This window comes from Ostrinia furnacalis, unplaced genomic scaffold, assembly GCF_004193835.3.
Source record: "Ostrinia furnacalis isolate ACB-3 unplaced genomic scaffold, ASM419383v2 OfSCF2800, whole genome shotgun sequence".
Taxonomy (NCBI): Eukaryota; Metazoa; Arthropoda; class Insecta; order Lepidoptera; family Crambidae; genus Ostrinia; species Ostrinia furnacalis.
The window spans coordinates 340,713-368,419 of record NW_021133039.1 but is presented as its reverse complement, the minus strand read 5'-3'; the positions used below and the strand labels follow the sequence as shown (position 1 = coordinate 368,419).

At 37.3% G+C, this 27,707-nt stretch overlaps 2 protein-coding genes across 7 annotated transcripts in view; both read right to left on the bottom strand.

Annotated features, from left to right (window-relative positions):
• LOC114356376 (uncharacterized protein K02A2.6-like) overlaps positions 1-27,707 on the bottom strand; it is a 341,613-nt gene that overhangs the window by 142,591 nt on the left and 171,315 nt on the right. The window lies entirely within an intron of this gene.
• Positions 1-27,707, bottom strand: part of pnt (ETS transcription factor pointed) — a 151,945-nt gene that overhangs the window by 50,020 nt on the left and 74,218 nt on the right. Inside the window, exons 1-2 of one of the 6 annotated variants that reach the window (XM_028309519.1) lie at positions 14,261-14,597; positions 3,305-3,649 (exon numbers count right to left, since the gene is read on the bottom strand). The exons of 3 other annotated variants lie outside the window; for them this stretch is intronic. In XM_028309519.1, the coding sequence (XP_028165320.1) occupies positions 3,305-3,347 (43 nt within the window). In that variant the 5' untranslated portion in view covers positions 3,348-3,649; positions 14,261-14,597. Of the gene's footprint in view, positions 1-3,304; positions 3,653-14,260; positions 14,598-27,707 lie in introns of those variants that run through there. 2 more of the 6 variants (XM_028309517.1, XM_028309518.1) reach the window with 2 other exon arrangements.

Here is a 27,707-nt window from a genome sequence, read left to right as displayed (position 1 = left end):
GAGATGGCGTTGATACGAATTCAAAAGAACAAAGGGAAAATTCTTAACTCTATCCTATAGTAAATGTTTCAGGTTAATTTAAATGATAATTACAGAACTTATCTTGATCTAGGTCATGTCATGATGAGAACAGTGTAACATAAAAAGTTCAAATACTTGATTGAAGTAGGTAGATAGTTGGTTATATTGTTCAAAATAGAAGTTTGAAAATACGAGTCCACTGTCTCTACCTAAGGATAAACTCTACTACTCATTAGCATTAGCAGCAGTTTGAAGTATAAAGATGTAGAGGGGCTTTTTCATAGTTTCAAAGTAAAATTTCGTAAAAAAGTGTCAAGTGATTTATCATCGTTGATTGAGCTATCATAAAATAGTTTTCACAATAGTTACTCGTAGCACGCGCTCATTTTGCAGATAGTAGGTTCATTAGTTCGCGGCACAATAGCAACCAGAACAAAAGCTCGCGCCATTTTTACCTCCGCCATTGTTCGCAGTTTGAACTTGGAACGTCGCGTGACGTGAGCGGCGCGTGCGCCTGTTTCGCATTCAAATCATTCTCGTTAATAGCTTGTAATTACTCTAAACGCTGTTACTGAACCCCGTTTTGTAGTGCAAGAGGTAATATTGAAAATTATAACATCTGTCTTGTTGTGCATTGGTTACGGGTTAGATTGCCCGGAAAGAGGGAATTAATTATTTATTAGCAGTCGGTTTGTCCTTTCATAAGCGAAGCCGTAGCATAAAATTATGATAATGCTTTTAAATTCTGCATTTTAAAATAGGATTAGAGTTATTTTTAAAACACAATGATTGTACTTATTTATCGCCTAAAGCTAGTAGTGCGTTTTCAACTGTTGAAAATGATCGTGTGAAAACGAATTACTTAATGAGTATCAAAAATTGACTGTTTGCCTGTCTCCCCCGTAACTCAAGCGTGGCGGAGGGTCCTTTCATAATGCGGTAAATGCAACTTTCAAACGGACCTTGTCCACTCACGCGTAAAATGAGTCAAAAAGAGGGTTTTGCATAATGGTGTATTAAAATTACTTCGATATGGGCAGTTGCAAAAACTTATAGGTTTTCAGGTGCTTCATATCCCTTCCTGTTCGTTTAACAATGTGTAAAACTTTATGATTCAAATCATACAAAATGTTTTAGTGTTGCACGGATGTGTTGTATTGAAATTATTTTTCAACTTCAGCGAGACACATGACTAGAAAACGGATGTTTTCCTTATTTAGTAGGTAGTAGGTAAGACCTAATAATACATACACGTTCTAGCCTATTATGTACTAAAATAACAAATATATTAAGCTAGACAGATTTAAACGCAAATATATTACCTGGGTAGAACTGTTTTTCATAGGTTACCTACCTACGGTACGGTAATTTATGTGTCTTGAGATGTACTAATGTCTTAAACGTCTTTGCTCGTACAATGTAAGTCGTTAAAATCATTTTTCGAAAAACAATGGAACATTTTTAGTTTCGTTTGTTTTTGCTAATCAATCATGCGTTCACGTTTAACCGCATACGTAATATAAGAAAAAACTGAACAATAGTACCTACATGTTTATCTTTCAGCGATCTGTGTTGATCACGACTGTAGGCGAGAGACCTTTGCTCAATGACAGAGGCGGCGCGCATCATCTCATTGAGCGCGCACCGGATGGGCCAATCAGCAGCGTGAATGGACGCCCCCACGCACGTCGCTGCTCGGTGCGTTATTAGCTCCCGTACTAGATGCCACTTCTTTGTTGTGCCCGTAAATTGTTATAACCTTTTACGACTTACGGAATGTGTTGAATCGTAAATCCGATGGTTGTTGTCCCATTGATCGCCATTGTCCGCCATGAGAAAGACCGGCTACTGTCTTGAGACACCAACGAATTCACTCGAGCACTCGTAGGTATTTGATGTTCACATGTTTATTGGTTGGCCGATGATGTTTCATAAAACGGTCAGGCGTTTTATTGGTTAGTTGAAATAACAACTGTGAAATGTTTTTGGTTGCTCAGCGTAAGCAGCATTAAAAGATGGTAGGTACTCTTACTACGTATGTTATTAAAATCAGATCACGAAATAGTAAACTTAGATTTCTAGACTATCTCGCCAATTGTTATGATATAATAATGCTTGTTAACATCCAGTCGCATGTACTCGAGCTGTAAATGAGTTTGTATACAAACATTGTTTTCAGTTCTCAGGTTATGAGCACACACGCCAAGGTCTTCACTTTCAAGATCATCAGAGCATGCGCGAAGAGTAAGTCGTAATTACGGTAATGACTCGCGGGGTTGCACAACGCGCGCCCTGCCATCGCACGCAACGTTTCAAAACAACGCTGAAGGAAACGATGCAACACCGGGGCTATCTTGATTTCTAATTTCTAGGGATCTATCGTCCTGTAATTTATGATTTATTTACACACTGATTAGTATGTACTGTTGCATTCATAATAGTTTTGAGTAATCAGTGTGTATTTATAGCCTACTTGATTAATTAACTTTTAGCTTAATGGCAGTGTTTCACAGGGCAGATACAAGGCAGAATCTACAACATGTAACTTAGCAAAGTGTACTTTGTTATCCGTTTTATTTTTCACAAGATATTATGTATTTGTTTACTCATACATGAAACCTATGAAGAAAAATCTGACCAGAGCGGTTTATTGGTTAAGCGTTAATTCTTTGTAATCATTAATTAGTAACGTTTAATTAAATCTATCTAATTAGCTTTATGATTGCTCACAGCTGTTTTTATCAATTATCTAGAATCGAACAAATATTTACAGCGATACCCAATAATTTCATAAAATGTACGTTTTCATATTTTTGTTGCGGTCACGGCGCGTTCACATTCGGCACAAGTGCACGCGAAACCGAGCGCGTTGCGTCATGCGCGAGGATAATACATCGCATTTTTCACAACAAACCGACAAACGATGTTTCGAATTCGAAACGAGTCGATACGAGACGCGATTTTGCATGAATCGATCCGAAACGTGATGGCCCGTAGTTTTTTCTTATTATAGTATTATTAAGATTTCACTTACATTTCATAAGTAAGATACTAGGTATTTTTGTATGACTGTAGTAGCTATAAATTGCAAAAGAGTGATGGATTAAATTAGGCAACTATATAAAGTCCTGAAACGCATTTAAGCTGTAATTTAAGGATCTACATGTGAGTCGATAAAATTCAATCAAGTTAAGCTTTTTAAGTTTGTTTCATCAGGGACATTTCAATGTCAATGAACCCTTCACTGAATGGTGAAAATGAAAAAATAACTAATAATACTGACCTTTTGGCTTATTGAAAGCTTTCATCATGACTTTGATTCCCATGCCTGCAATGGCAGCCGTCGCCTCTAGTAGTCCCGCGGGCTGTAGTCCAGTAGTCGCCCACAGGCCCAATATAAAATGTCTCTTGTCACTTTTTTACATCTATGTACAATTTACAATGTCTTTTCAATAACTTAATATAATAAGATCAATAAATATCACAATGTTTATTATCTTTTTGAACAGTCACTCAGTCTAAACACTCCTCACTGTTTTTCATTTTGGCGAGCTTTTTGTCACGTCACGGTAGAAACGTTCAGTTCCTTCGCATCACTGTTCATGGTTCGTTAGATTGTTTGCGGCACCTGCTGATTGAGAATACGGGTTAGCCCCAGGCTTGTCATCGGTGATCAAGTTGATAGTTTTTACTAATTAACTTAACCACTGTTCAGATTTAATTAAGTGTGGCTCATTAATTATACAAAATATGAACAGCGTCATAATTTAACAAGGTCAGCTTGATCATCGGGTAAAAAAAATGATTTTTTATCTTTGGATTTTGGATTTCACTCCCAATTTAGTCACTCACTTTATTTAGTCCACATACTGCTTAATTATGACACGAATACATAGTTGTGTTTTGTAGCAACATAGTAATAAGTAGGTACTTTCGACAGTAATTTCTTTTTTAGTAAGTTCATTGAGCATTGAGGTAGCAATAAAATGCATCATAAAAGTCAGCGATGCGGTTATTGCTCAACATGACAATGTGTGGTCAGTTTCAGCGTTATCAAAGTGTGTTGAACTAAATCTATATTCTAATATCATTGTGTCTGTCTGTTTCAGTTTTATTGGAGAATTTTATTGGTGTAAAATAGCATTGTCAAACGTATATTCCACTTGTAGCGTTCAGCTGTGTCATCAAGGTAAAATTTATTGTAAAATTTATTGTAGTGAAAAGAATTCAATTTTTATAATTCTTAAGTTTCATCGTTAACAATTTAAACAAGTGAACATCGCATTCTAGAACACTAAATTACAAGTCGAAAGCAAGGCTGCCAACGCAACGGGCGATATTCAAATAGTTCCCACAGGTGCGCCGATCGTGCGCTTCCGGTCCCACTCACCCCCGGCCCATTCCCACCCCGTCCACCCCCAGTTCCCACACGGCCCGCTGGCTCGTGACGACACATTTTGCTAACTTTTGTCATTAACTGGAGTGCACTTGTCTCGAGCGATCTTCGGTTATGGAATTTTGCAACGTTATAGAGCAGGATTTTACGATAATGTAATTGTAGCGTCCAACTTTACACGTAGCATTTAAGTTTTGAACCCAACAATTAAGTAAATTAATGTTCTTCACAACAGATTATTAAAGTTATTGTTTTCTGCCAGTCAAAACAAATAATGAAAAATAGTACGACGATATCTTGAAAACAGATCAAAAGCTACCTACATTAATGTAAATGAAAACGAATGCAAATACTGAGCGAATTCTTGTAGTAGTATTAAAAAAGTATGTACAAGGCTATGTTTAAATGAAGGCATAAAAATAACAATTCGCACCGTTACACGCCACCTGTTGAGTGCGTGAGCCCATGAGCCCTTATGTCTAAACACCTCCACCGCTTTGCGTGACCGCTCCTACATGTTGTCGCTTAAGTACACCGTTCATTTACCGTACTCACTAACTTAATTGCCCACACTAAATTAGCGGTCGCATTTGAATCTGTTATCAATTTTAAATTAAAACTGACACTAAATACCCCACATGTGGATACTCCGCATCTTATTAATGCTAATAATGTTTACACTCCCAATAAATGTGTTTACCGTTATGAATAAAACATTACGTTAATGCCATCACGAATTGATGAAATTGGTACATTATTTAGGGTGAAGGGGTTAAGTGCATAAGCTTCGTTTTTAATAACCGTTTTGTGGGTGAAGGGTCGAAATTGGTACAAGCATTTCATAGAAAACTTATTGAGTTGTATAACAACATTGTTAAGTTATCAGTGAGAGCTTTTTCTTTTTTTTACAGTTTCTCACGGTCATTAGTGACTTGGAATTTCAGCTTAAGCAATGCTAATCAATATTTAGTAAAAAAACCATTCATACGAATATTAATATTAATGGCTAGTTAACTCAAAGCTGAAATAATAATAGGACGTTAAATTGATGTTAGAATACAGAACTTTAAATAAAAAAAACTGTTCATAATTTCAAATTCATTCTTTAGAGGAAAAATACCACTGTCTTTTGTTTCTTATTGCGTAAAATACGAGCATAGTAATCTTACATGATCATCGTATTATTTTATCGACGGGCTACCGATGCTAGTTATGAATATGGATATTATCCCCAATCTAACTTACTTAGCGTGGATGGGGGCTACAAATTGGCGCCAATAAAATCCACATTTGGAATAGATGTATGACAAGATCATGCCAGATAAGCCGATACAAACGTGTTCTATTGATGTGTTATATTCATGCAAGATACTTATAATAAAACTTCAATTTGTAGATCTATCGATTCCGTCTGCATTCTATTTTTGGCAGACTCAACTTTCTTAATTGCTATCTGTTGTATTTGCAAATCTGTTATTTATGGGTTTTCGAAGACGAAGTAACTTACGTGTAAGCTAATTCTTTTATTTTTTTTTAATTTATGTATGTACTCTTTCTCAAACTTAGCGTTTTAGCCATTTGGATGTTTCCACACATCCACAAGAAAAGGTGACATTTTTACTTATATTAAAATATGTCTTCTCTATTGAGAATGTTACGGAGTCGCATGCATTACGGCCTATTGTATCATAAGTACCTAGTATTGAATAAGCCGTACAAGTCGACCAATATTGGCGGACAATAGCTGATACAGTCCATTCCGTACGATCGTGCACTATATTGTGTAGTAAAGAACAACAGTAGAATTTTGTAAGTTTTTTTTAATAGAAGGCAATATTTTTTCTAATCTTGAGGGCAACTTTATGAAGACTAGTAACTTGAAATGTCGCTAAGCTGATGTAGCTAAATCACTTACGATTTACCATTAAGATACTACTCTGAATTCAGTTTCAGCACCAACTCAAAGCAAAAAGACAACATCTGATTCTTAGAAGTCTTTGTATTGCAAATTAATACTAAATATTAAAGTTAATGTTTAAATTTTCAGAGGTAGGCTTAGTAAGCGCGTACCGACTCGCACCAAGTTTAACACCTTGTTTTGTAGCTACGGCGTACCTACCATACCTACTGTGAACATCGCGCGTAAGAGGGCAAAGAAGTCAATGAATACCTAAACCATGTTGCAGTGGTGACGTACATTACTTTTACGTAGGGACACAAAATCATTTTACAAAATTAAATGTTTAAAACATCATGTCGATTGATGACGTAAGTTCTCTCGTATGACTTTTAACAACATCTCAAAAGTCCGCGACTCTTGTTACTGGGTCAGATTTGGTGTGTAGTCTGCTTTTTTAAACGTTCTTATAACTAATAGATCTAAGCAACGTATTTTTGAAATATATTTTTTAAAAATTGTTATTAGTCATGTGTTTAAACAATTAAATACCATTTATTATTTTATAACATTTACGTAGCAGACATTCAACGGGTTTCAGCCAAGGAGAATAATAAAACATTTTCTTTGGTTTGTATTGTTGAAATAATATAGAATACACATCAAAACAGCTGACCCGCCGACTTTCAACATGTGGTCAAAAGTCATAGAAAGTAAAGAAACATGTTTTTTTTTTAAATAAAGCCGCTGACACCAAGCCGGTCTGTCAGCGGGCTTAGTGTGTAGAGTCCAGAAAAATTAAATTACAATCAAACAAAAAGTTAAGTAAATCAAAAGCCACTATTGAAAGATTGCTCAAATCAACCGTTAAACGGTCTATTGAGATCGATCTGTCACATAATCTGTGCGCCCATGGGTCAATAGTGGCGGGTGTCGGGTCGCAGGGTCAACTAACTCGATTCTCGCGCTCAATTTGTCTCCACAGACATCGCCCGTCTTGAATTATGTTGTCCTCTGATTCTATCCTGAGCTATGACATTTGATCTTATTGTTTTTTATTAGTCTGCAGCTAGACAGTCAATAACACTTGAAGAGGTAATAAGGACTGTTGAATATTGATGTTTTGAACTTTTATTTATTTGGTGTCGAAATTTTTTTGTGCTCCATTATAAGTTTTTTTTTATGTGACAGGATTTGTGGAGGAACACTATCGCCCGTATTGATATTCACACACGATGCTTGCTTAAGTGAAGCAGCAAATCGAACGCACAGCGTTGAATAGAGCTCTGTGATTGGTTCATATGTCACCCTGTGCGTCCACGCGCACTGTGAGACCTCATAGTAATAATTGTGAACACGGGCGTAGGTATATGTGTTCGCGATCAGTGAGGGACCGAGGAAGAAGAAGAATAAAAGTTTGAGAATATAATAATAATATGAGAAAGACATATACCTAAACTACCATTTCACTGGTATGCTTATTGAGACATCTTTATATTGCAATTACTTATTTTTTTAGCTGTCTAGAAAGCATTGGAATTTAATCGCACTATGAATCAACAGTTAATCAGAGACAATCTAAAAGTGGCCATAGACGCGTTAAAGTCGCTGGACCAATTAACGTAGTGCGACAGTAATTAAGCCCCCGGGCGGAATCTGGGCAAATACTAAAGCGTCGGGTGTCAATTGCGCTAGGGGCAAACTCTGTCTAATCTGTGGATCGGCCGCGACCCGGCGACCCCGCTGACACGAAACGGACACCCGCATACAACATGGGACCATAGACTAATCAATTTACTTTTAATATTCGTTGAGAGCTCTTCAAAATATGCTGGTCTGAAGATGTTTGTTTTAATGCGATAATTTAGGATGATTGGTAAATCACTTTTCGTTATTATTAAAACGTAAAACATTTGAACCTTTGTGAGATCAAAGAGAATGAAACCCGTTTTACGATTTCGCTACTTCCGGGGCGCGTTTTATGAAATTACTTTTAAACGCTTTAGCTTTTTATTGCAAAGTGATGAAGTGCACTAAGAACAGAATATGTAATTTCAGGAAAAGTCTCTTTCATATTCATTTATACTTTTATTTTAATCTGTGTCACATTATTATGACATCCATTACTTTGTCCTGCTAATTATCTACAAACATATTTTATGTGTTTGACCAAAAAACCCGAGTTCTACTCGTGAATCGATCGCGTAAGTTAGTTCTCGCAAGATTAACAGTTTGGTCAAATTTGTTTATCGCCCACGTTTCACGTCCGAAAACAATGTTTCCCGCAATGTGTTTTGTTTTCGCTAGCATTCGCGAGATACCGCCTCGGGCGCGTCAACAAACACCGCGACAATGGCCGCTTCTACGAACGTGTGACGAACGATACGAATGTGGAACAATACCGCTTGTATAACAAGAGTAACAATTCGGCGTGCTGATGCGAACAATGCGATAGATTGTGCAGCGTACGTAAGCAACGGAGCTTTCGCGTGTTTGTTTGTGACAAAACCGCGGTAATGTGCAATAATGTGCATAATTTTGCGTGGAAACACGCAGTTTCCCTAGCAACATTGCTCTCACACAAAAATTAAAATTACTGAAAATTGTTCGTATGCAATGTTATGAATTATTTTAATATTGGCTAACATGTAGTTTATTGTATTAAATATTCCCTAAGTTTTTGCAGATACTTATTACTTACACTTTTCTTTTATGTGTGCTATGTTAAACTGGATATACCTAACCATTTTGTAAAAACAAAATAAAAACCCGTCTATTCTAGCTGGCTGGCTTCTAACCTTATGCCAATTAATAAATAAAAAATAAAAAGATTCCGCATTTAAATTGCGCATCTTTATCTTTTTTATTGCGTGTTGTGTATTCAGCCAGCTGCTAGCCGGGTCGCGCGGTCCAGCAAGTGATTTGACCTCCGACCATTTAATTGTAACGATGCCATGACAGAACGCTCGACTCTGCTCTGAATCACTACACATTGAATGATATTGTTATTTATTAGGATCTGTATCATCATTGTTAGTGAGCTATTAGTATGCATTATGTTCGTATTAAATGTGGGTTGCTATAAATTCGTGTTAGTACTTACGAGACCAATTTTCGAATTAATTTTACAGCGAAGTCGTAATTGAGGGCTCAATTGCTAAATTCGAATTAGGGTTTCACTAAACGTAACGTAAACGTGAACTATTTGTTGAAATGCATTAAAAGACAGGAAAATCTAATACATTAAGGCAAAATTGCGCCCTGAAACAAGTGTGTTAAGTGCCTATTAGTGTAATAAAATTTAGGTAATGTAGGGTTTACATGTTAAGTGCACACGTACACACCGTGCAGGTTTTTTGCCATCCAAGACCTCGTTCTTTACACGAAAGTGTTAAGATATCAGATAGAGCCAGATAATAGCTTAGATTGCTAATGGGCCTACATATGCTACAAATACGGTAAACCGCCTAATGGTAATTAAAGCTTTTAAAGGCGCGATGAAAAAACACCACTCCACGCCCAGTTTGGAGAAATCTAGAAAAACGCCCGACTTCACCCAGATACGTGGCCAATATTTAGGGATACAGGCGCTAACTATGGAGCGATATGTAACTACGAGAAATTGCGCCACAGCAGTCTTTAGGTAATGGATTAGATTAAAAAAATACTTAAGCAATTATGCAATGTAATCGATATGGCGCACTCAAACTATGTCGAGATATCCGTATTTAATCAGCGTGCACTTTGCACGACTTAAATGTAGTATTGACAAATAAATTTGAATCTAAATGTCTCTATCGCTGTTACGTTTAAATGACTGGAAATAAGCGTTCATTATTTCGTACTGGCCAGCTGATATATTAATAACATAATAAGAAATAGCACGTCTATTATTTTTTATGTCTAACTTTGATTTCAGTCACGGGCGCATGAAAATGTTTTCGTTCTAGCGTGTCTTGACTTGCTATTTATTGTCAAAGAGAAAAAATGAGATGCGTTCATGGTGTCATGAAAATTTGGCATATTGGCAAGCATTTGGTGCAGTGTGGGTGTGTTGGAGAGTGTGCGAGAGGCGTTCTCGCGCGCGCGGGCTGGGCGGGCAGCGGCCATTGGCAAGCGCGGACGCCCACGCGCATGCGCGCTACACCTCCCGCGAGAAAAATCTCCTCGAGGAAAACTCGCGCCGTTCCATATTCAAATTTTAATGTTTGTTTACACACGTGGGCGCGATAATAGCCAACCGATGACTCGAGAAAATGGCGACCGCGAACTTTATTGCACAACATTAGATAAATTTTCATTACTTTTTTACGCCTGCTGAAATTTAGATAAAGGATAAACAGCTGGTTTAAATATATTCAGGCCATTACACTTAGTTCAAGCGATGTAGGTTACAAAATTGTCATTAATTCAGTATATTAAAGTCACACGGTTTCGTTGACTCAATAAAAATTCAAATTACACATTGCGAACTGTTCTTTTAGTAGAAATGTGTATTAACGCATTCATTAGACATTTAAATTAATGCATTTTCAGTACTTTTGTATGTTAATTCGATGAGCATAAGGTTAAGTTCACTGTCGTAGCTGTCGCTAATGTTACAATTTTGTTTAAGGACAAGGTAATCCTATGTATAATAATGTATTCAAAAGAACTTAGATACTTATATTTTGTCATGGTTCATTATTTCTATACGAGCAACATTTATCATTATTACTTACTATTGGTTCGCTCATCAACTTTTTAATAATAAAATAAATAACTACTTTAACGCTCCAATTTCTTCAGCAAAAAATAGGAAGAAGGAAGAGAATATTTCGATTCTATCATCGATTTATCGCCCGAATATCCGTTGGAAAATAGGTCGAACTAGCGACACGATGACATTAGCGGCTATTAACAACTTGTTGATTTTAAAAGTTAGGTTTAAAAACATCGACGCGCCAGTAAATCAAGACAAACTACGTTAGGTTGCATGAGACATTGAAACGATTTGTTTTGGTCTAGTTCTATTGCTGGCATACATTTATGGAAAATGTGTTGCGAAAATTCACGTTCTATTTTTTTGTTTGTTGCTCTTTTGTTTTAGGGACACGCATAGGGGAGCATGGCATTTGAATTTGAATGTAAAGCGTTCAGTTTAACGCTCCTTTGTGAGTCAGTGGGCACGGTTGGCTGGCTGCGAAAATTCGACGTTCGCTCGACTCCACTCTACCGGCTGAACGGCCACAAGCGTTACTTTGTAATGTTTCTGGCGCGTTTGAATTTCGAATGATAATATATTGTTGACCGTGATTGTTCCTTATTTGAATAATTACAACTACAAAAGAGGTCCATATTGACCATCCACAAGAGGGTGTAGTAGAAAAATAGAGCTTTCTCTCAGTAATCGAAGTGGGGGATAATCATTAATGTCATCACGAAGTTGATACATTTTTATGAACGCTGGTTTAGTTTTTGTATAAAAAAATCCAAGCAATGACGTCAATGCCTTTGCATAGTCAAATGGCCGAATGATCATTTATTCAGTTAAAACCTAATAATAAATTAACAACAATCAACTTTTAGACAGTATCATATCTGTTTTAATGAAACGATATCTGAAACTAATAGCCAAGGGTGGTAGACCCTATTGTTTAAGCGTGCTAAAAGGTCATTCATTGTTTAAACGCTAAAACTTCCATTGCTAAGAATACCTATCGAATTAAAATTGGACGAAAACGGTCAAGTCCTAACGACCTTACAATGGAACGAGTACAAAGGAACATCAGCCTCGCGACTTGCGCAAATTTGATTGATACAAATGTGTAGTTATTGGGCAACGTGCGCCCGCGCACCGTGACCGCGGAAAACGCTGGTTCCCTGAACCACGCTAAAATAACCCAGCGACTCACGTCCACAACATAGTTAACTTATGTTTAGGAAAATAACCGATAATGTAATACATGTTTGCTTTTCAGCGGCAGTACATAATTATTTGAAACTATGTAGCTGCTATGTATTTAATATTCGTTACTTTTTTAACCTTTTGGGATGCCTCGTTAATTGAATGAATATTCATAAATTACACATGAGGTCCCATAACAAAATCTGATTTGCAAAATAGGCAGCTGGATCGTTTATTCTTTGACAGTGTTTTTTGTAATTTGCAAATTCCAAAGGTTTCACGACTATCTATAAAAAGATAAAAAAGTCAAACTGTGGATTTACAATATGGCGTCGGAGTTGGCAACACCTGTATCCGCTGCGCCGGCGCAGGGTGCTTCGCGTATGGAAAGACTAGCACATCAAGTTAAACACTGATATCTTATGTGGTTGGAATAAGTGCAACTTTGCAACAAAAATATATGGTTCAATTCGCTGTCGACTGTTCTTACATACAGTTTAAAAAGTTCCATCCTCAATCAATGCAATGTGATACACTTTATACATATTTATTTTCATGGTGTACCTACCACATAAAGTAAACTATCACAAAACCATAGTAGTACAATTTTTGCAGTGTCATTTCTAAAAGTTATCTCTGCCAGACGAAAGAGTTTTTATTTACCTCAATGATTTACAATTAAAAAAAAAATATTCACGAGAAACTGAAAAAAGGCCCGCTACTATTTTTGCAACCATAAATTCCTATACCGTATAAAGGTAATTTTTAATAGCGACACAGAATAATATGATTTCAAATGCATAATGCAAACTCGTATACCACATTACGATTAGGACACTGAAATAAATTGATACGTACAGTAGATTAAATTCAAATTATGCTATGCAAATATACAAGTATGTACTTTAACGCGATTTCTAGTTTTGCAACGTGAGTCATGTATTTTCAACACTAAAATTTATGGACGCTCAGACACCTCGGTATTTAATCAACTAATTTATGCATTAACTAAAAAAAATAAAAAAAATGTAATTTAAATACTCGTTGTTATCAAAGCAAATTTAACTTTATTGGTTGAAGTTATTTATAACTGTAATAAAAAGTGGTGTAGGTATCCACCTACCTATTTCTATTATAAATATAACTGGTGGAAACTATTTCAGGTAAATCAATTCTTACGTTTATAAAGTTTTGTTTGTACACTGCAAAAGAAAACTATTATTCGAAGTTCGGTAATGCCAAGTAATTACTAAGGTAGGCACCAAAATAGGCCTGTTCTTATCTCTCCTATTGTTTAACATAGTTCTTTCCTTCCCACGCTCGTGGGCGTCCGCTGATAACCGCTACCTGGTGACGTACGTGCCACAACCCTGAAGAATCTATTCAAGTAGGTTTTAGTAGTAACTATTGCTATAAAAAGGCTAAAATATCTCGACCCGTTTTAGACAGATGTTTATTAAAAACTTTTTAATTGATGCCTTTGAATATAATGTTAAAAAAACATTAGTCTCTTAACAGCTGCATAAGATCTACATATCGGTACACCAAGCAGAATGCTTAACACCACTAGTCGGCTTGCGGTCGCGGATGTTGCGTTTAAATCTTTTGTTTACGAGAACGTGTAATCTGACCAATGATTGATAGCTGTATTGTATTGACTACGATCTTCAAAGCTTTATTACACTTCCATTATAAGTGGTGCTAAGATGTTAGCAACGAATTAGATAGGTGTTTATCGACTTGTATAAATATTTAACGTCAAAAATTCAGCATACATTATCACAAACGCTACACATCTATGTATTACTATGTGTAAGTAATGTAAGTTAACCTTAAGCACAGTTCTATATGCAATTTACCGAATAAATACTATAAAAACACAACTTTGTATTCATCTCATAAAAGCAGAAATGCATTGTTGAATTTAAATATTTAAATGGAACGGCATCAAACAAAGAGTAGGGAGTCAAGTGCAAAATTCACCAGCGACCCACGCTCGTTTTGAGGACGGATAAAATGTAATAGGTATATGAGTTGAATCCATTATCCAATGACGTACAGCAATTACCCATTTAATGCAATTTGGGGCATCGTAAACTGGTCCATCGGGAGTTCTGGTACATTCCCGGCGTCACTCACTGAAAAGCACCAATTGGAGGAATCACTAGTGAGGGATCACTCTGAGCACAGGTGGTCGCGAGGGTTCGAGAGGAGCCGGGCATGTCAGGCGGTGCGTGAACGGGCGCGCGCGTGCGTCGCTGCGGCCGGCGCGCGACTACTCGCCGCTGAATGGCCCGGCGGAGGGGCGAAGCTCGCCGCACTCCCAGCGAGCTTACGAAAAACACCAATTGCGACTGTCCCCTCATTAAACCCTATCCATACACTGAGACACTTGCAATTTCGGGGATGACAAATTGACAACTCACTGCGCGACTCCGAGCGAGAAATACAAGGAGAGCGCGTTTTTAAAAGAGCTTCCGATCGAAGCTGGAGTGCCGCTAGCTCGCATCCGGTGCCACCTGCTCGCACTTGAGGAAAGATCGCGCGTTAGAAGGAGATGAAGTGATCGAGCATAACGCGGACCGGATGGCGGGCTCGGTTATGAATGAATCCGCCATCCTTGTCTGACGCACGGCCGCTGCGGAGTCTCTCTCGGGCGCAGGTTGTCGTAGAGGAAGTGAAAGGGACGGGAGGCGTAGTAAATATTGCGTTCCGTGGATCCGCTGTCCCGAGGTACTGAAGGTTCGCTTTTTGTGCCACCACAAAGGATAACCGTCTATCTCCATTCATAGATTTGCTGTGACTTAGCACGCCATGCCTCGCGGCTATAAAGATTTGCAACAAGCTTACCTGGCAGTTTTTATTATTCACAAATCTTATGGCAGTGCTAGAAAATAGATAGGTGATTATTTAACAAATAATACTCAAACGTTCATTAATTTTAATGTACCAACCAGTGGAGCTTAATACTTCTTTAATTACCAAGTTTTAATTATGTGGAGTAGGATGAGGTTGCGTTTAACTTCCTCTCAGTAGTAAAATGTTAAGAGTCTTTTAACTTAAAACACAAAAGAGTATGTCAAAATTTAAAAAAGCAGGCATAAATGTAAGTTATCTTACGCAATGTTTGCTGTCCAGCTTGGTTATTATGAATATCAATAATGCGCAAATATTCATTCATGACCAACCACGGACAGTGTTCACATTTAAAATATCCCACAAGTATTTATCCCTCGCATAGAGTTTTGAAAGTTTTTCCATACTTTCAAAACTCTATGCGAGTAAAAACAGCAAGATTAAAATTTCGTATGGAAAAATAATTCGATGCCTATCCGTCTTCAGACATTCAGGAATTAGTACAGACAACAAAACATCGATTGTACATTTTCGTAGAAAAGTAGCCTCTATTTTATCTACATAAGATAGCACAGCCCTTGACGTGTTGTCGTCTGCAAAAAGCGTTAAATAGCGAAAATAATCTGCACGTTTACTATTACAATATTGAGAATTTAAAACATAGGTTTTCCTAAACCCACTTCTCATATTCCAAATTCCAAAAAATTCCATATTGAACGGACGATGTATGTTTAAAAAGGATTATTTTGTTAAGTACAGTTATGTATTTTTTTCCTTGTCGGAAGGCGCGGCAGTATTGAATAGGGTTACCAAAACGGAACCATCGAATGAGGTACATACAGCCCATGCGTCACATATATTGACCTTGAAATCATCCATTTCCCATACAAAAAGCTATTTTTATGTACTGTCGAATTTTAACGACTAAATATTATTCTGAAAATCTGTAAAAGTAGGTAAGTAGTTTAAATAACACGATGACGTTTATGCATGTTGGAAATACAAATATAACCAAACAATAGGCAATTTTGAGTAAATATCAGTCTAAAGTTTATTTCTAATTCCAAAATGCTGAAGGTCGTCCGTCTTCTTTCAATACCTGTGTATTTTCAATAAGCTCATGGTGACAGCTAGATCGAAATAACGTGATTCTACTTAAATAAGTATAATATCGTTCATGTTAGGATAACTTTCAAGAAGTTCAACAACGTTTTCATTAGAAATCATCACTTGCATTTTCAGAATTCATTCATGGGAATTCTTTGTTACAACAATCTGAGTAACAATTCCCGTATTCACAAACATTACTATGAAGTCTCACAGTTTGCGTGGACGCACAGAGTGACACACGAACCAATCACAGAGCTCTATTCAACGCTGTGCGTTCGATTTTCTGCTTCATTTAAGCAAGCATCGTTTGTGAATACGGGGTGTTACTTCGATAGTAGGTATGTGTAGTTAATAAATGAAATAACGAGTGGACTATATAAAATTAGTTATCTATTCGATTTAGAATTTACAATGGCAAGATGAGACCATTTAGTGCAAAGTCGTTGAAGAGTCGTCTTCGTGGATGTTCGTTCGCGAACCGAACATTGCTCGTTCATTCGCCAAATGCTCGCCGCCCGCTCGCTGCTCCCTCCGGTCACGCCGCCCGCGGGCAATGTTCGTGCGTAGACACGGGGGTTATTCTATTATTACTTAGGTTCAACTTATGAGTCTATAACTTGAGTGGGATTAGATGACCCTAACCACTAGAAGCCTCGTAGGGCAGGCCAAGTATTGTTATCAGCTGGGCGCGGTGTTTGCGGACCGGCGCGTGACGAGACGCGTGGTCACCTTTTGTTGAGTGCACAAAGGCGACACGACGTGGAAGCCTTTTTTTGGTGGATTCAGTTTCCAGAAAAAATATTCAGTTTTGAGAAATATGAGAAATAGTGTTGGGGGTAAACACTGTCTGAACTATGGTCTGTTTTGAAATCACATCAATCTATGCTGCATGTAGTTACCTACTTTAGGTCATAAATCAGAGTGTAAAGTAACATATTCATTCTATTTCTCCAAATAATCTTGGTACTTGTAATGTAAAAGGGTAAAAAAGTTCATAAACGCGTCTCTAGCGTAATTTTAAAGTCAATCTCAAACTCACTCAAAACTAATTTTGACACTTATAAGTTTTGGGAACCACAAATATATTTGTGGTTCCCAATAAATAACAATACATAGGTATGTATGTATTTAAAAATTATGCTATGCAGAGATCTTTTTATGACGCCTTTAACAAACATTGCAAAATTTTTGTGTTTTAAATATTTTTAACAAAACCTTTAAAAGTTGACAATATTGACCGTATTGTGCAATCGGGTCCATTGTGCCGTTGACGAATATTGGTCAACAAGTCAAGTTGCTTTCGAAAAGTTTCGTTAAAACAAATAGAGGCGCAGGCGCAACAATCGAGTCTGCCGACAAACGGAGGATGTGGTATTGTGATCACCGCTCCAGTGCCTCGCCGGTATACCACGGACCTGAATGGGCTTGAAAACTCAAAATTGCTCACCTTTAGTTTCGTTTAACAGAAAAAAGCCTTAATCCTACAGGGATTCTAAGGATTACAAAAAATGCACTGACTCTACATTTAAGCCATCAAATCTTACTTAAAACCAAATAACGAAATGAGTTTTTTCTGTATAGCCCAAGGGTTCACTGGCAGAGAATGCCTTCGCTTTGTGTACCAATTTATGTATTAAGGTACATGATTAAATGAACATTTCCAGCCACAAACTCACAAGATTTGCCAATTGGGTCGATTCTGTTAAATCGTTTAAAAAAGTAGAGCGATGTCGTATCTAACATGAGAAAAAACCTGATCGGAGAAACATTATGCCTAATGAGAACCACACCGGCTTGTCACAATTAATGAGCTTTTCATTAAAAACCACAAAACAACGACATAATGGTGCATTAACTTTCGAAAACCTCATCGCTTGTGCGTTCGTAACGACTAACATAAATAAAAGGCAAATCAGAACATTAAGAACACTGCATACATCTTGCCACAAATCGATGGGATCCCGTCGGAGTACGTAACCTCCGCGCCAGGTGCTACGCGGGAAGTTCTCCCCCCTCCCCCCACCCTCTCGAACCTCCCGCGTCACTCACCCACACACATAGAACTAGAGGCGCTGTCAACGCACACTTCCACCCAGTCACGTGTGAGTGACGTAAACATCAATGTCCATGTGTGTTTCTGTAATTTATTAATGGTTTGCATTTGCGTATGCGCAACTCGTTGTGCATGAAAAATGGCAGATATAAATATAAAATTGAGTGGCCTCTAATTCAAAGTATCGTTATTTAAATGCATATAAGTGTTGTATGGACGCGTGAAAGGGACCGCGGAGCTTTTAGAGCTTTGCGCCACTTCGCGTCAGCTTTGTAGATGATATATTCGGTGATCGCCGCGTGTTTCTTTTAATGACAAACACGGTTCGGTTGTTTATTTCCATGGGACATTTATGGTCTTTTTTGTTTTTACTGCCTATTTAATCTATGAAACCTGTTTAACAGAACTTAAGTGATTTTTCGAGATCAAATATTCGTATTTATGGGTTAATTGTTAGTCCATGTTAATAATTAGCGATTCATGTAGATCTCCGAGAAGACGGAAAAAGAAGATATGAATTTGATTTGGACAATTAATTTCAAAAGCGTAAACGACCGGGCTAGGCAGTGAATTGTGAGCATTAGTAACACCGTGTTACTCATCTAAGGAATGCTTTTAGCTAAGCCATTGTTGACTATTCACAATGAATATTATCAACAGGTAGGCTCTATTACATTGTACGTCCTTCCGGTATCCGATCTTTAGTTGCATGACGAAAATGAACGTATCTTTTTAGCAATAAGGTTCACAATCGATAACATTGAGAGTTGTGTTTTTTGAAGTTAAGGATTCGAATGTCAACGCAAGAGAGCTTTGAATTGAAAGTAACACTTGCTGTAACGAATTAAGGTTTATGTTTAAATGTGTTGGCATTTTGAGGGTATAGATATTGCCCCAGGGCTGCCCGTCATCCGGTGTAAGGTAACACCGTGGGGAAATAAGAACATTTCAGTGTAAGACGTAACCCTTTAATTATACTACAGATTGCCAATATACAGTTAGGCACTTATAATTTTATCTTTCAATGCTTTTAGTTCTCATGGTGCTAAACCTGCTTTTGCATTTATTGCGATTTATTGAAAAACTTTAAAAGATTTTCTGCAATATACAATACGAAATCTCTGACCCGGTACTCTTACAAAATGTAATTAATGATTAATATTTTCTTTAATTCGTTTATGTCTTTTACATGTACAATAGTAAAATCACATGCAAAATTTCTATGTCCATATAAATTGGATCTACGCATCAACACGTGTTATCGTAGTCCAAAATTGGATTTAGTGCCAAAGAAAGTTTTATTAGTTTGGATGTGACTGTGACTTAATAAAAAACATGACTTATTGATCTAATATGTAAATGAAAAAGCCCGTATCAGAAGTAGTACTGGTTATAATTAAAAATACAAAAGAGCATTGCGTGAGTATAAAATGGGAAATACACATAAAATATATCACGGCCGAGCGCCAGCGTCTAATATCTATTTGTGAAGTTTAACTTAATTACAATTACCGGAGAAACTATAACCATAACTCAAACGTGAATAATTTGGTACTTAAAAATACCTACCTTGATGATATTATGAGAAAAATTACACGCGTCCGTATCTACATAAATCGTAGTGTATTAATTAAATATAATGGTTCACCAATTCGTTTGGCTGGCTCTCAGCCACTGGACGATAACGGGTTCCTTCCAAGTCCATTAATTTATATCGCCCAAATTAAATTAACATTAGCTCAGAACATTGTCTCTACGAAATATTTAATTAGTGCTCACAGTTGGTGCTGCTCCTCGGCTGCGGCCAGATCCAAATGGCCACATTAATAATATGGAGGTTTAATTTATGGCCAAGACCGGTGGATCTGAATTGAAACGAATAAAGTGATAAATTAACTGAGAAATGCATTATTATAAGTGGAATTGATAAGACATTTGCAAAAAGAATCACCATAAAACAATCCAATCCCAAATATCTTTCAAGAGAAAACTTCTTTCTGGATTGAAAAGAACCGCGCTCCTATTCTGCGCAGCGCGAGCATCATTGTGCCGACGCAGTCTAGACTTGAAAAAAAATCACAAACAGTAAAATGTCGAACGGAACCATAAAAAGTTGAGTAAAAGGCGTCGAAAGGAGGCAGCGAATTTTTAACCAAACCAGTTTAATGAGGGTCGAATTTAAATACGAAAATAAAGCGGTTCCCACGGCGTCGCTCGCGGGAACGGAAGCCTCAGCGATGTCGCGGCGACGCGGCGCGACTTCTCATATCGCGCGATGATCGCGGCCGCTCGCCCCGCGCCGCCACCGTACCCTGGCCCGCAGCCTCCTCCGCCACCCAAGCCTCACCATTGACACCGCGTCTCAGGATACGATTGGCGATAAACACATCACCGACAGGTCCCCGTGAAATTGATTCAATTAATGGATATCATGTTTCGCGTATTTGCTGACAAGATATAACACGCGGCGTGAGAAATATTTAATTGTCCGCGTATCGTAATTTCGACCGGGGCTCTAGATAAGGTAGCTCCAATTTAACCTGTGGTCGTAATTAACTACCGATAAACCGTCTGATAAAAGATCTCGTAATATCTCGCTAATGTCCGCAATAAATCCGATATAAATTATTGTGCCGCCGCACTCCTAGCAAAACATCCTGACAAAAAATCACGTCGAGTGTTAGTGATCACCGATCGCTATGTTAATTTTATGTAAGAATTCAGTTAATTAGAATTATTAAATAGTACTTTATGCTCAGTCCTAGATAGTATTATCAAGTTGGGAGATTTAAATTATTTGGGCCGTTACCGATAGGCAAATTTTGTGATATGTGAGATGTTAAATGGTTTTGTTGTGTATACATTTCGTCGGAGAAGATCTTGCGAAAGGGAGTTTACTTTTCGAAATATACAAGTTGTAAACGAGGCTCGATCGGTCCCGGTTTGCTTGCTTTCGATAATGTCAACAGCCCAACGAGACTTGTTCCAACACTTTTGTTTGTATACTTTTACGTAAACTATGGCGTCTACGTGTGCTTGGACTCTACTTTTTGTCATTAAGTATCTTGGTTTGTTTTAAAATCGAAAGTTTACCTTGGCTCACATAAACCGCTGTGTTGAATGACTAACATTAAGAGGTAAACAATAAAGCACAAGCATAAGTAAATTCCCTTACAATAAAGAATTTCACTAAGTTTTAACTTTTTAATATTTTATTGCTATCTGAACTCATTTAATCTTTTATCAAAATTTTATCTGTTTCTTATGGAGCGCTAACAATGCTTGTGCTACGAACTACGCAATTTCGTAGCTACTCGTAGCTACGATTTAAAAGGTCAGATATTAGTAGTAATAAATACTACAGCCGTTGATTGAAATCTGAGTAAGGCGATAACTTGTATATACATACATACTTGTACATGTTGCAAAGTTTTGACAATAAATAGAGGTCCCACCATGACTCCTCGAGTGATATATTACTACCATTTCGGATATTGTAGGTGCTGTGATTGTGTATGAATTGGACCTTTACGATATGGCGATAAGACGTAAAGTTTTCTTGTGCTATGCTTCATTAATTGCGGTCTTTGTGAATGACACGCGTGAGTGCGACTGGGTGGGGCCGTTTGTTTGGTTGAACCTATGAATGAACCGATGCCAAATGTACGGGCACGTCAAACAATTGATTTTTGCAGCAAAACCGTTCTTATTTCAACTACATAAGATTTTAAAGTGATAAGTTTGAAATGTCGTCGTATGTATGTTCAGTTATGGTTTATGTAGAATGTAGGTACTTATTTATACGTCTAACTTGAGAGTGATTCACATAAGTTACCAAAATAATGAAACCAAACCACAGAATAAGTAATAGTAACCAAACCTAGAGTAGGGGGGCGAGAATGATATCTGTATTTAATTTCAATTAATTATGTACTAGAGAGTGCAAATTAATTTTGATCTAATTTTCCGATGTAGAAATTGTCGTACCGCTCTAAAGATTTAAGTAAAATAGGATTTAACAAGTCGTTGTTTGTAAGAGTTCATTCGAATCGAATTTCAGTTATCATTAAAAATAGTCAAATATTCAGTTTGTGTTTTATTGTTAAGGTTTAAATAATTTAAGCCCAACAGTCATTCTGGGCCTTTTTGTGAACCAGGACCCGGGTAAACTTACGTCAACACAAGCCTATGAGTCAATGTGTACTTGTTTTCATTTGCCGTTCCGAGGAAAACCCAAAGTCAATGTTATCTACCACCAATAGATTTAGATAAGGGTTACACAACAAAAGGAGATATTTGTGCAACGCAAGATAAGCTTAGAGGTGATTTGTAATAACTAAATACCACTAATGATCTAGGATCTGTTAAGACAACAATAAAAAATTAAGGAATTTAGAGATAAGCGAGATCCCTTCCCTTGGGAATTTAAGAACACTAAAAGTTATACAAGTAGGTAATTAACAATTATGCAAAATACAAACGTAGCTTTCAGACAACATCTAAAAAAAGAAAATAATGTGATTCGAAAAAAAAAGATTATTTTTAATTAATTAACAGTTTGTGCAAAAGGAAACAAATCAGCGAATATTTCGCTATGTTCTAAAACCATTACTGGAACCACATTTTAATTTAGATCAGTCTAGCGTTGATAAAATTTTAATTACAACAATTAATTGGCAGTGTAAAGATTTTAAATTAAGTAGATATTTAAAATAATCTAAGATTCCATACAGTTTGATACGCTATTTTATTATCCAGAAGTTTCATAAGATATTAAAAGCAATCATCTCGTCATTAAGGTTTTAATTTCAATGGACATATCTGAAATTTCTATCTTGACTTCCGTCGGGCGATCCAATCTGTTTCGTCGGTTTAACACCCGCCTCATCATGTCCCGAAACATTATAGTCGAACCGACTTCGTAAACAGTGATAAAAGTGCGCATTAGTTATTATCTTATAGATAGCCGCTTAACATACGACCGCCATCAACAAAGCCGAGGAATATTTTCTCGCTGATTAACATAAAGCTCTTGCTTTCGAATACGGGCATCTTAATTAAAGAATACGCTGCATTCAGTCGTATTTCTTGATGTATCTTAATTTAGACAGTACGTATTTTAGCCGCAGCTAAGTACTGAGATGGGGAGATAGCGGCTGTCGTGCGCCGGGCCATCGCGCGATACCATCGCTTGCCGCGGCGATCGGCGATAGCATCGCTCGTCGTCGCATCGGCCGACCACTGACACGCATCAAATCGGATATTAATCAGTTCGACGTGAATCTTCACAGCAATTACGGGTTAAATTACGGAATAGTCCAACTCCAAATTATGCCATTTGTACGACTATTTATAGGTAGAATGGGCTGCTTAACTAGCTGTGCATAGCTTGATATTTTTTTTATAATTGAGTTATTTTGGTAACTCTATCTATATCAATAAACTTACGTAGGTATTTCCCTTAATGCTATTTACATTTAATTAGCCTTATGCCAGTTCATCAATTTAACATCCTGCCTTTTTTTACAAATCAAAGCTTTAGATACTCGCAAAAAATAGCAATAAAATATCTGTTCGCACGGGAAAAAATGTTAACCTCGTCTTGACAAACGGTTCATTAATCCGATCCTTCGCATAATGATCGCGATTAGCCGCCGTATTATGCGTATGGTAATTAAAAATATGAAACTGCGTAACAATCAGGTCGTTGGCCTCGGAAAATGATTAATCGGGCATTACCTTCGCACTATTCCTAAAATCGTGCCGGAACGGCCGATATGTGATTTGTGTTCTTTCTCTAATCGAAAACTAATAGAGGTCAGAATCGGGGTCGACCGGTCTTCGGCTAGTTGCAACATAAATGATTTTGTCGGGCGTCGCAAGCGCCATCGTGAGAACATGCTAACAAACCGTTATTTCTTGTTCTCCGGCTGACCCGCGGAGCGCCGCTGTGTTCGCCTCGTACGAACCAGAGCAGCACCTTACGCGGCTCTACGTACGCTGGCGATGGTGCCCGTCGTCGGTTATCGTCGCACCCATCAAAAATCACGTGTAAAAACGCTCATTTGTGATAAACCAGTGTAGGTGTGGTTTCTCTGTCTACTGAATAGATTAGTCCGATTGACCGAATTTTACTTTGTGTTGTCTCGTGAGAAAATTGGATAATGAACGAGATGGAGAAAGTTCAAAGACTTATTGCGTTGAACCAATTGGTAATTAATGAAACGCAAACATTGGTCTCATCGTGACATTATTGGCGGCGATAAGTTGCACAATTTAGTATGAGCACGAAAGCAAAAAAGATTCGCCAATTCGAACCGCAGGCAATCTGAAAAACCAGCAGCTGCTTATCGACAAATTGGCACAACACTATTTTTTGTTTGCTGCGCTAGATTGCCGCATTACTTAGCGCTTTTTCATTGACGCGTCGATACTTGTACATTGGATAACTGCAGTCACATAATACTGCTATAAAAAGCAAATGGCAAAGTGTCTGAATATACTCTTGTTTTATTTGTATAATAATCTAAATTATAAATAATACACTGCTCTCCAAGTGACCAGGCCTAATGTACATTATAATCTGACTAGAAGTGGTTTTATAGAGAAGCAGCGAAGATACTGTTAGCTGGCCGACAGGAAGCGTCCGGCGAAAAACCAGAAACACAGCATCTCCATAAGACACGGGAATCTTGCCTTCCGCTAATTATTTACGATATATTGCGTAACGGTGAAACGCCGGGAAGGAGACAGGAAAAAAAACACGCTCCACAGGATGCAAGCTACTCGCATCACAGATAAAAGCAAACAATTTCTACACTTAATGCTAAAACAGTAGAGTTCATATTACATCAACTAACATGACTACTTGGTCACTTTTAGAATATCTTTATTCATATTTCGAGCGATCTCGATAAAGTAGAAATGGTCTGCGATCGATCGGACGGGTTATAAATGGTGGACTTTATGACTTGCGCCTTACGACTGATTTTTATTGAGTGCCTATTACAAACGGCGATCTGTATAAACTGGCACCGTAATTAAAGATACCATAGCAGGAACCAGGAAGAGTGTCGTACTATCTCAACAGTTAGCCGGAAGTCGCTCGATCAGTGCGTTCATTCATGAATGAGCGACTCGGAGCGACAATGTGGTATGACAGGTTGTCGCACTGGACTACACTGGCTCCTATTCCTATATGTCATAGGACTAGTTTGCTGAAGCAGGCCGCTATAATAATTAAGCATGAATGAAACGAAGCATTTAATTGAGTTGAAATGTGAACAAACATTTTGTTAGTGGACGCATGGTTATGAGTGGCTCTATTTGGTGGGTAATCGGTTTTGGTAGCTTTGTGTTAGTTTTGTCGGACAAATGTTTGCACGGTCGTCCAGATGATTGAACAATGCGCTACCTAAACATGTACAAGAGAACAGCATTAACGTTTACTTGTTTGTTTTTTAAGGAATTTGCGTTTGTTTGAATGGGAATACGTGTAGTTTGCATCTGCAGTCGGCCACCGACTACCAACATTGTAGAAAGAGAAATTTCAGTCCTGACTGACGTAGAACACGAACTAAACGCCCTGGTGCAATTTCCTGTTTAGTAACTTTTACACGTAACACTATGGCATATATTTGAAAGTATTACACAAGTTGCTATGTTGTATGGATCTTTAACGGCGCTTAATCGGCAACAACTTTTCACAAACGACTTCATTTCCTTTTGGTGTTTTCTTAAGCTTTCTTTTTTTTATCACTTATTATCTTACAATGTATTTTCTATGATAATCAAATATCTTTATATCTAAATGTTTCTTAAGCTTTACAGATACTGTATTGAAGAAGCGAATAATATGTCGAACCTTTGATCATAAGTCTAGTTGGTAATTTTCAGAAAATAATCGAGTTTCAGCCACAGATTACTCAAAAAATTTTGCGGATAGCAAAAAAATTACTGTAGGTCACTTCCTATTATTAAATTGCTATAAATATAATGCCGGTTATATTTTCAACACATGACCTCGCAAGTTCCTTTTCCTCATTACAAATTAAGCTCCAAGCAGCAGACTGCAAAACATACTCTACTCTTCAAATGCATGCAAAAGAAAGAGAGAACAGTCTAATAAGTCATGCTAATAATTAACAGGGGTAAGGTCCGGGTGGCAGACACAGTGTCCGGGGCATAGGGCAGATCTGATTGTTTAATCGAGTTAGCCGGACAAACAAAAGGAGCTCCACAATTAACGCGGCGTGGGCGGAGGAAGTTAATGCGGGCTACGAAGATTGGACCACAGACAAGTGTTTACATTTGGCGCGGTTGTTTGTTTTATCTGTGCTTGTCAGATGTCAAGTGACAGATCTGAGACATTTGTTAATGATTCCGCATTTTAATTGATATTTTATATGCTGAAGCATGTTTTTTTTTGTTTTAATGAAACTTTAATTATACGAGTAATTTTAAACTAAAGCTTTTAAAATTTCAGGTGCAATCGCTTTAAAATGTTAGGAAGTTTGTAAAATAAAGAGGAATGAGTTGCACTATCTTACTTTAACTATAACAAACGTTAAGAGCCATTTCACAAAAATATTCCGCGCGAATTTAGCTGAAAACTGTCAACGCAACGAACAAAAGAGTAAAAAGAACGCCGAAATGGACAAAAAAATCTTGAACCGTGACCGTATTAAGACTTGATATAAGTAATTAATTTTAAGGTAGAATACGGTTAATAAACTTGATAAATTAATTTAAAATTTTAATAGAGTTTATTTAGTCTTTTAAAGATTTTTATAATTCGATTAATAATGAAACACGAATAGGTATAAATGTAAAATATTATATTAAGTATAAAATAAAGACAGTCAACATAGTGAAAAAAAATCTGCCCCCTTACAGCTCCATCATCGGACTCTGGATATCATTTAGGGACGAAATATTCGTCAAGGCGAATTACACAAGCCCAAACTCCACAGGGTTCTATTGTTTTGTTACGGAGTTGCAATGGAGGTGGCCATTGCAACTCCTCAAGATCCATTATCAGACAGAACTAAGAAATTAATAAATAAATATTATTGTTATTAAACAAATAACTAAAATAATTCATCTTACTATGTTACTTCTTACTAGTCTTACTAATATTATAAATACGAAAGTTTGTGTGGATGTCAGGATGTATGTTACTCTTTCACGCAAACACTACTGAACAAATTTTGATGAAACTTTACAGTACAGTACAGCAGTATTAGCACAGAATACATAATAGTAGCAACAGAAATCGCAATTGATCAGATGCCGACATTTTAACGGTAATAATAATAATAATGCAAAATTTCCAACGAACCTGGTGCATTCGAAATCGCACCGTAATACTACGCTCATAAGAGCGCAATTTTTTTGTGATCAGAATGTGTCTACCTCGCAGCTCAAGCGTCAGGGTTGTATAAGCAAAGTAAAATAAATAAAAACTTAATTTTAAGAAGCATTTATT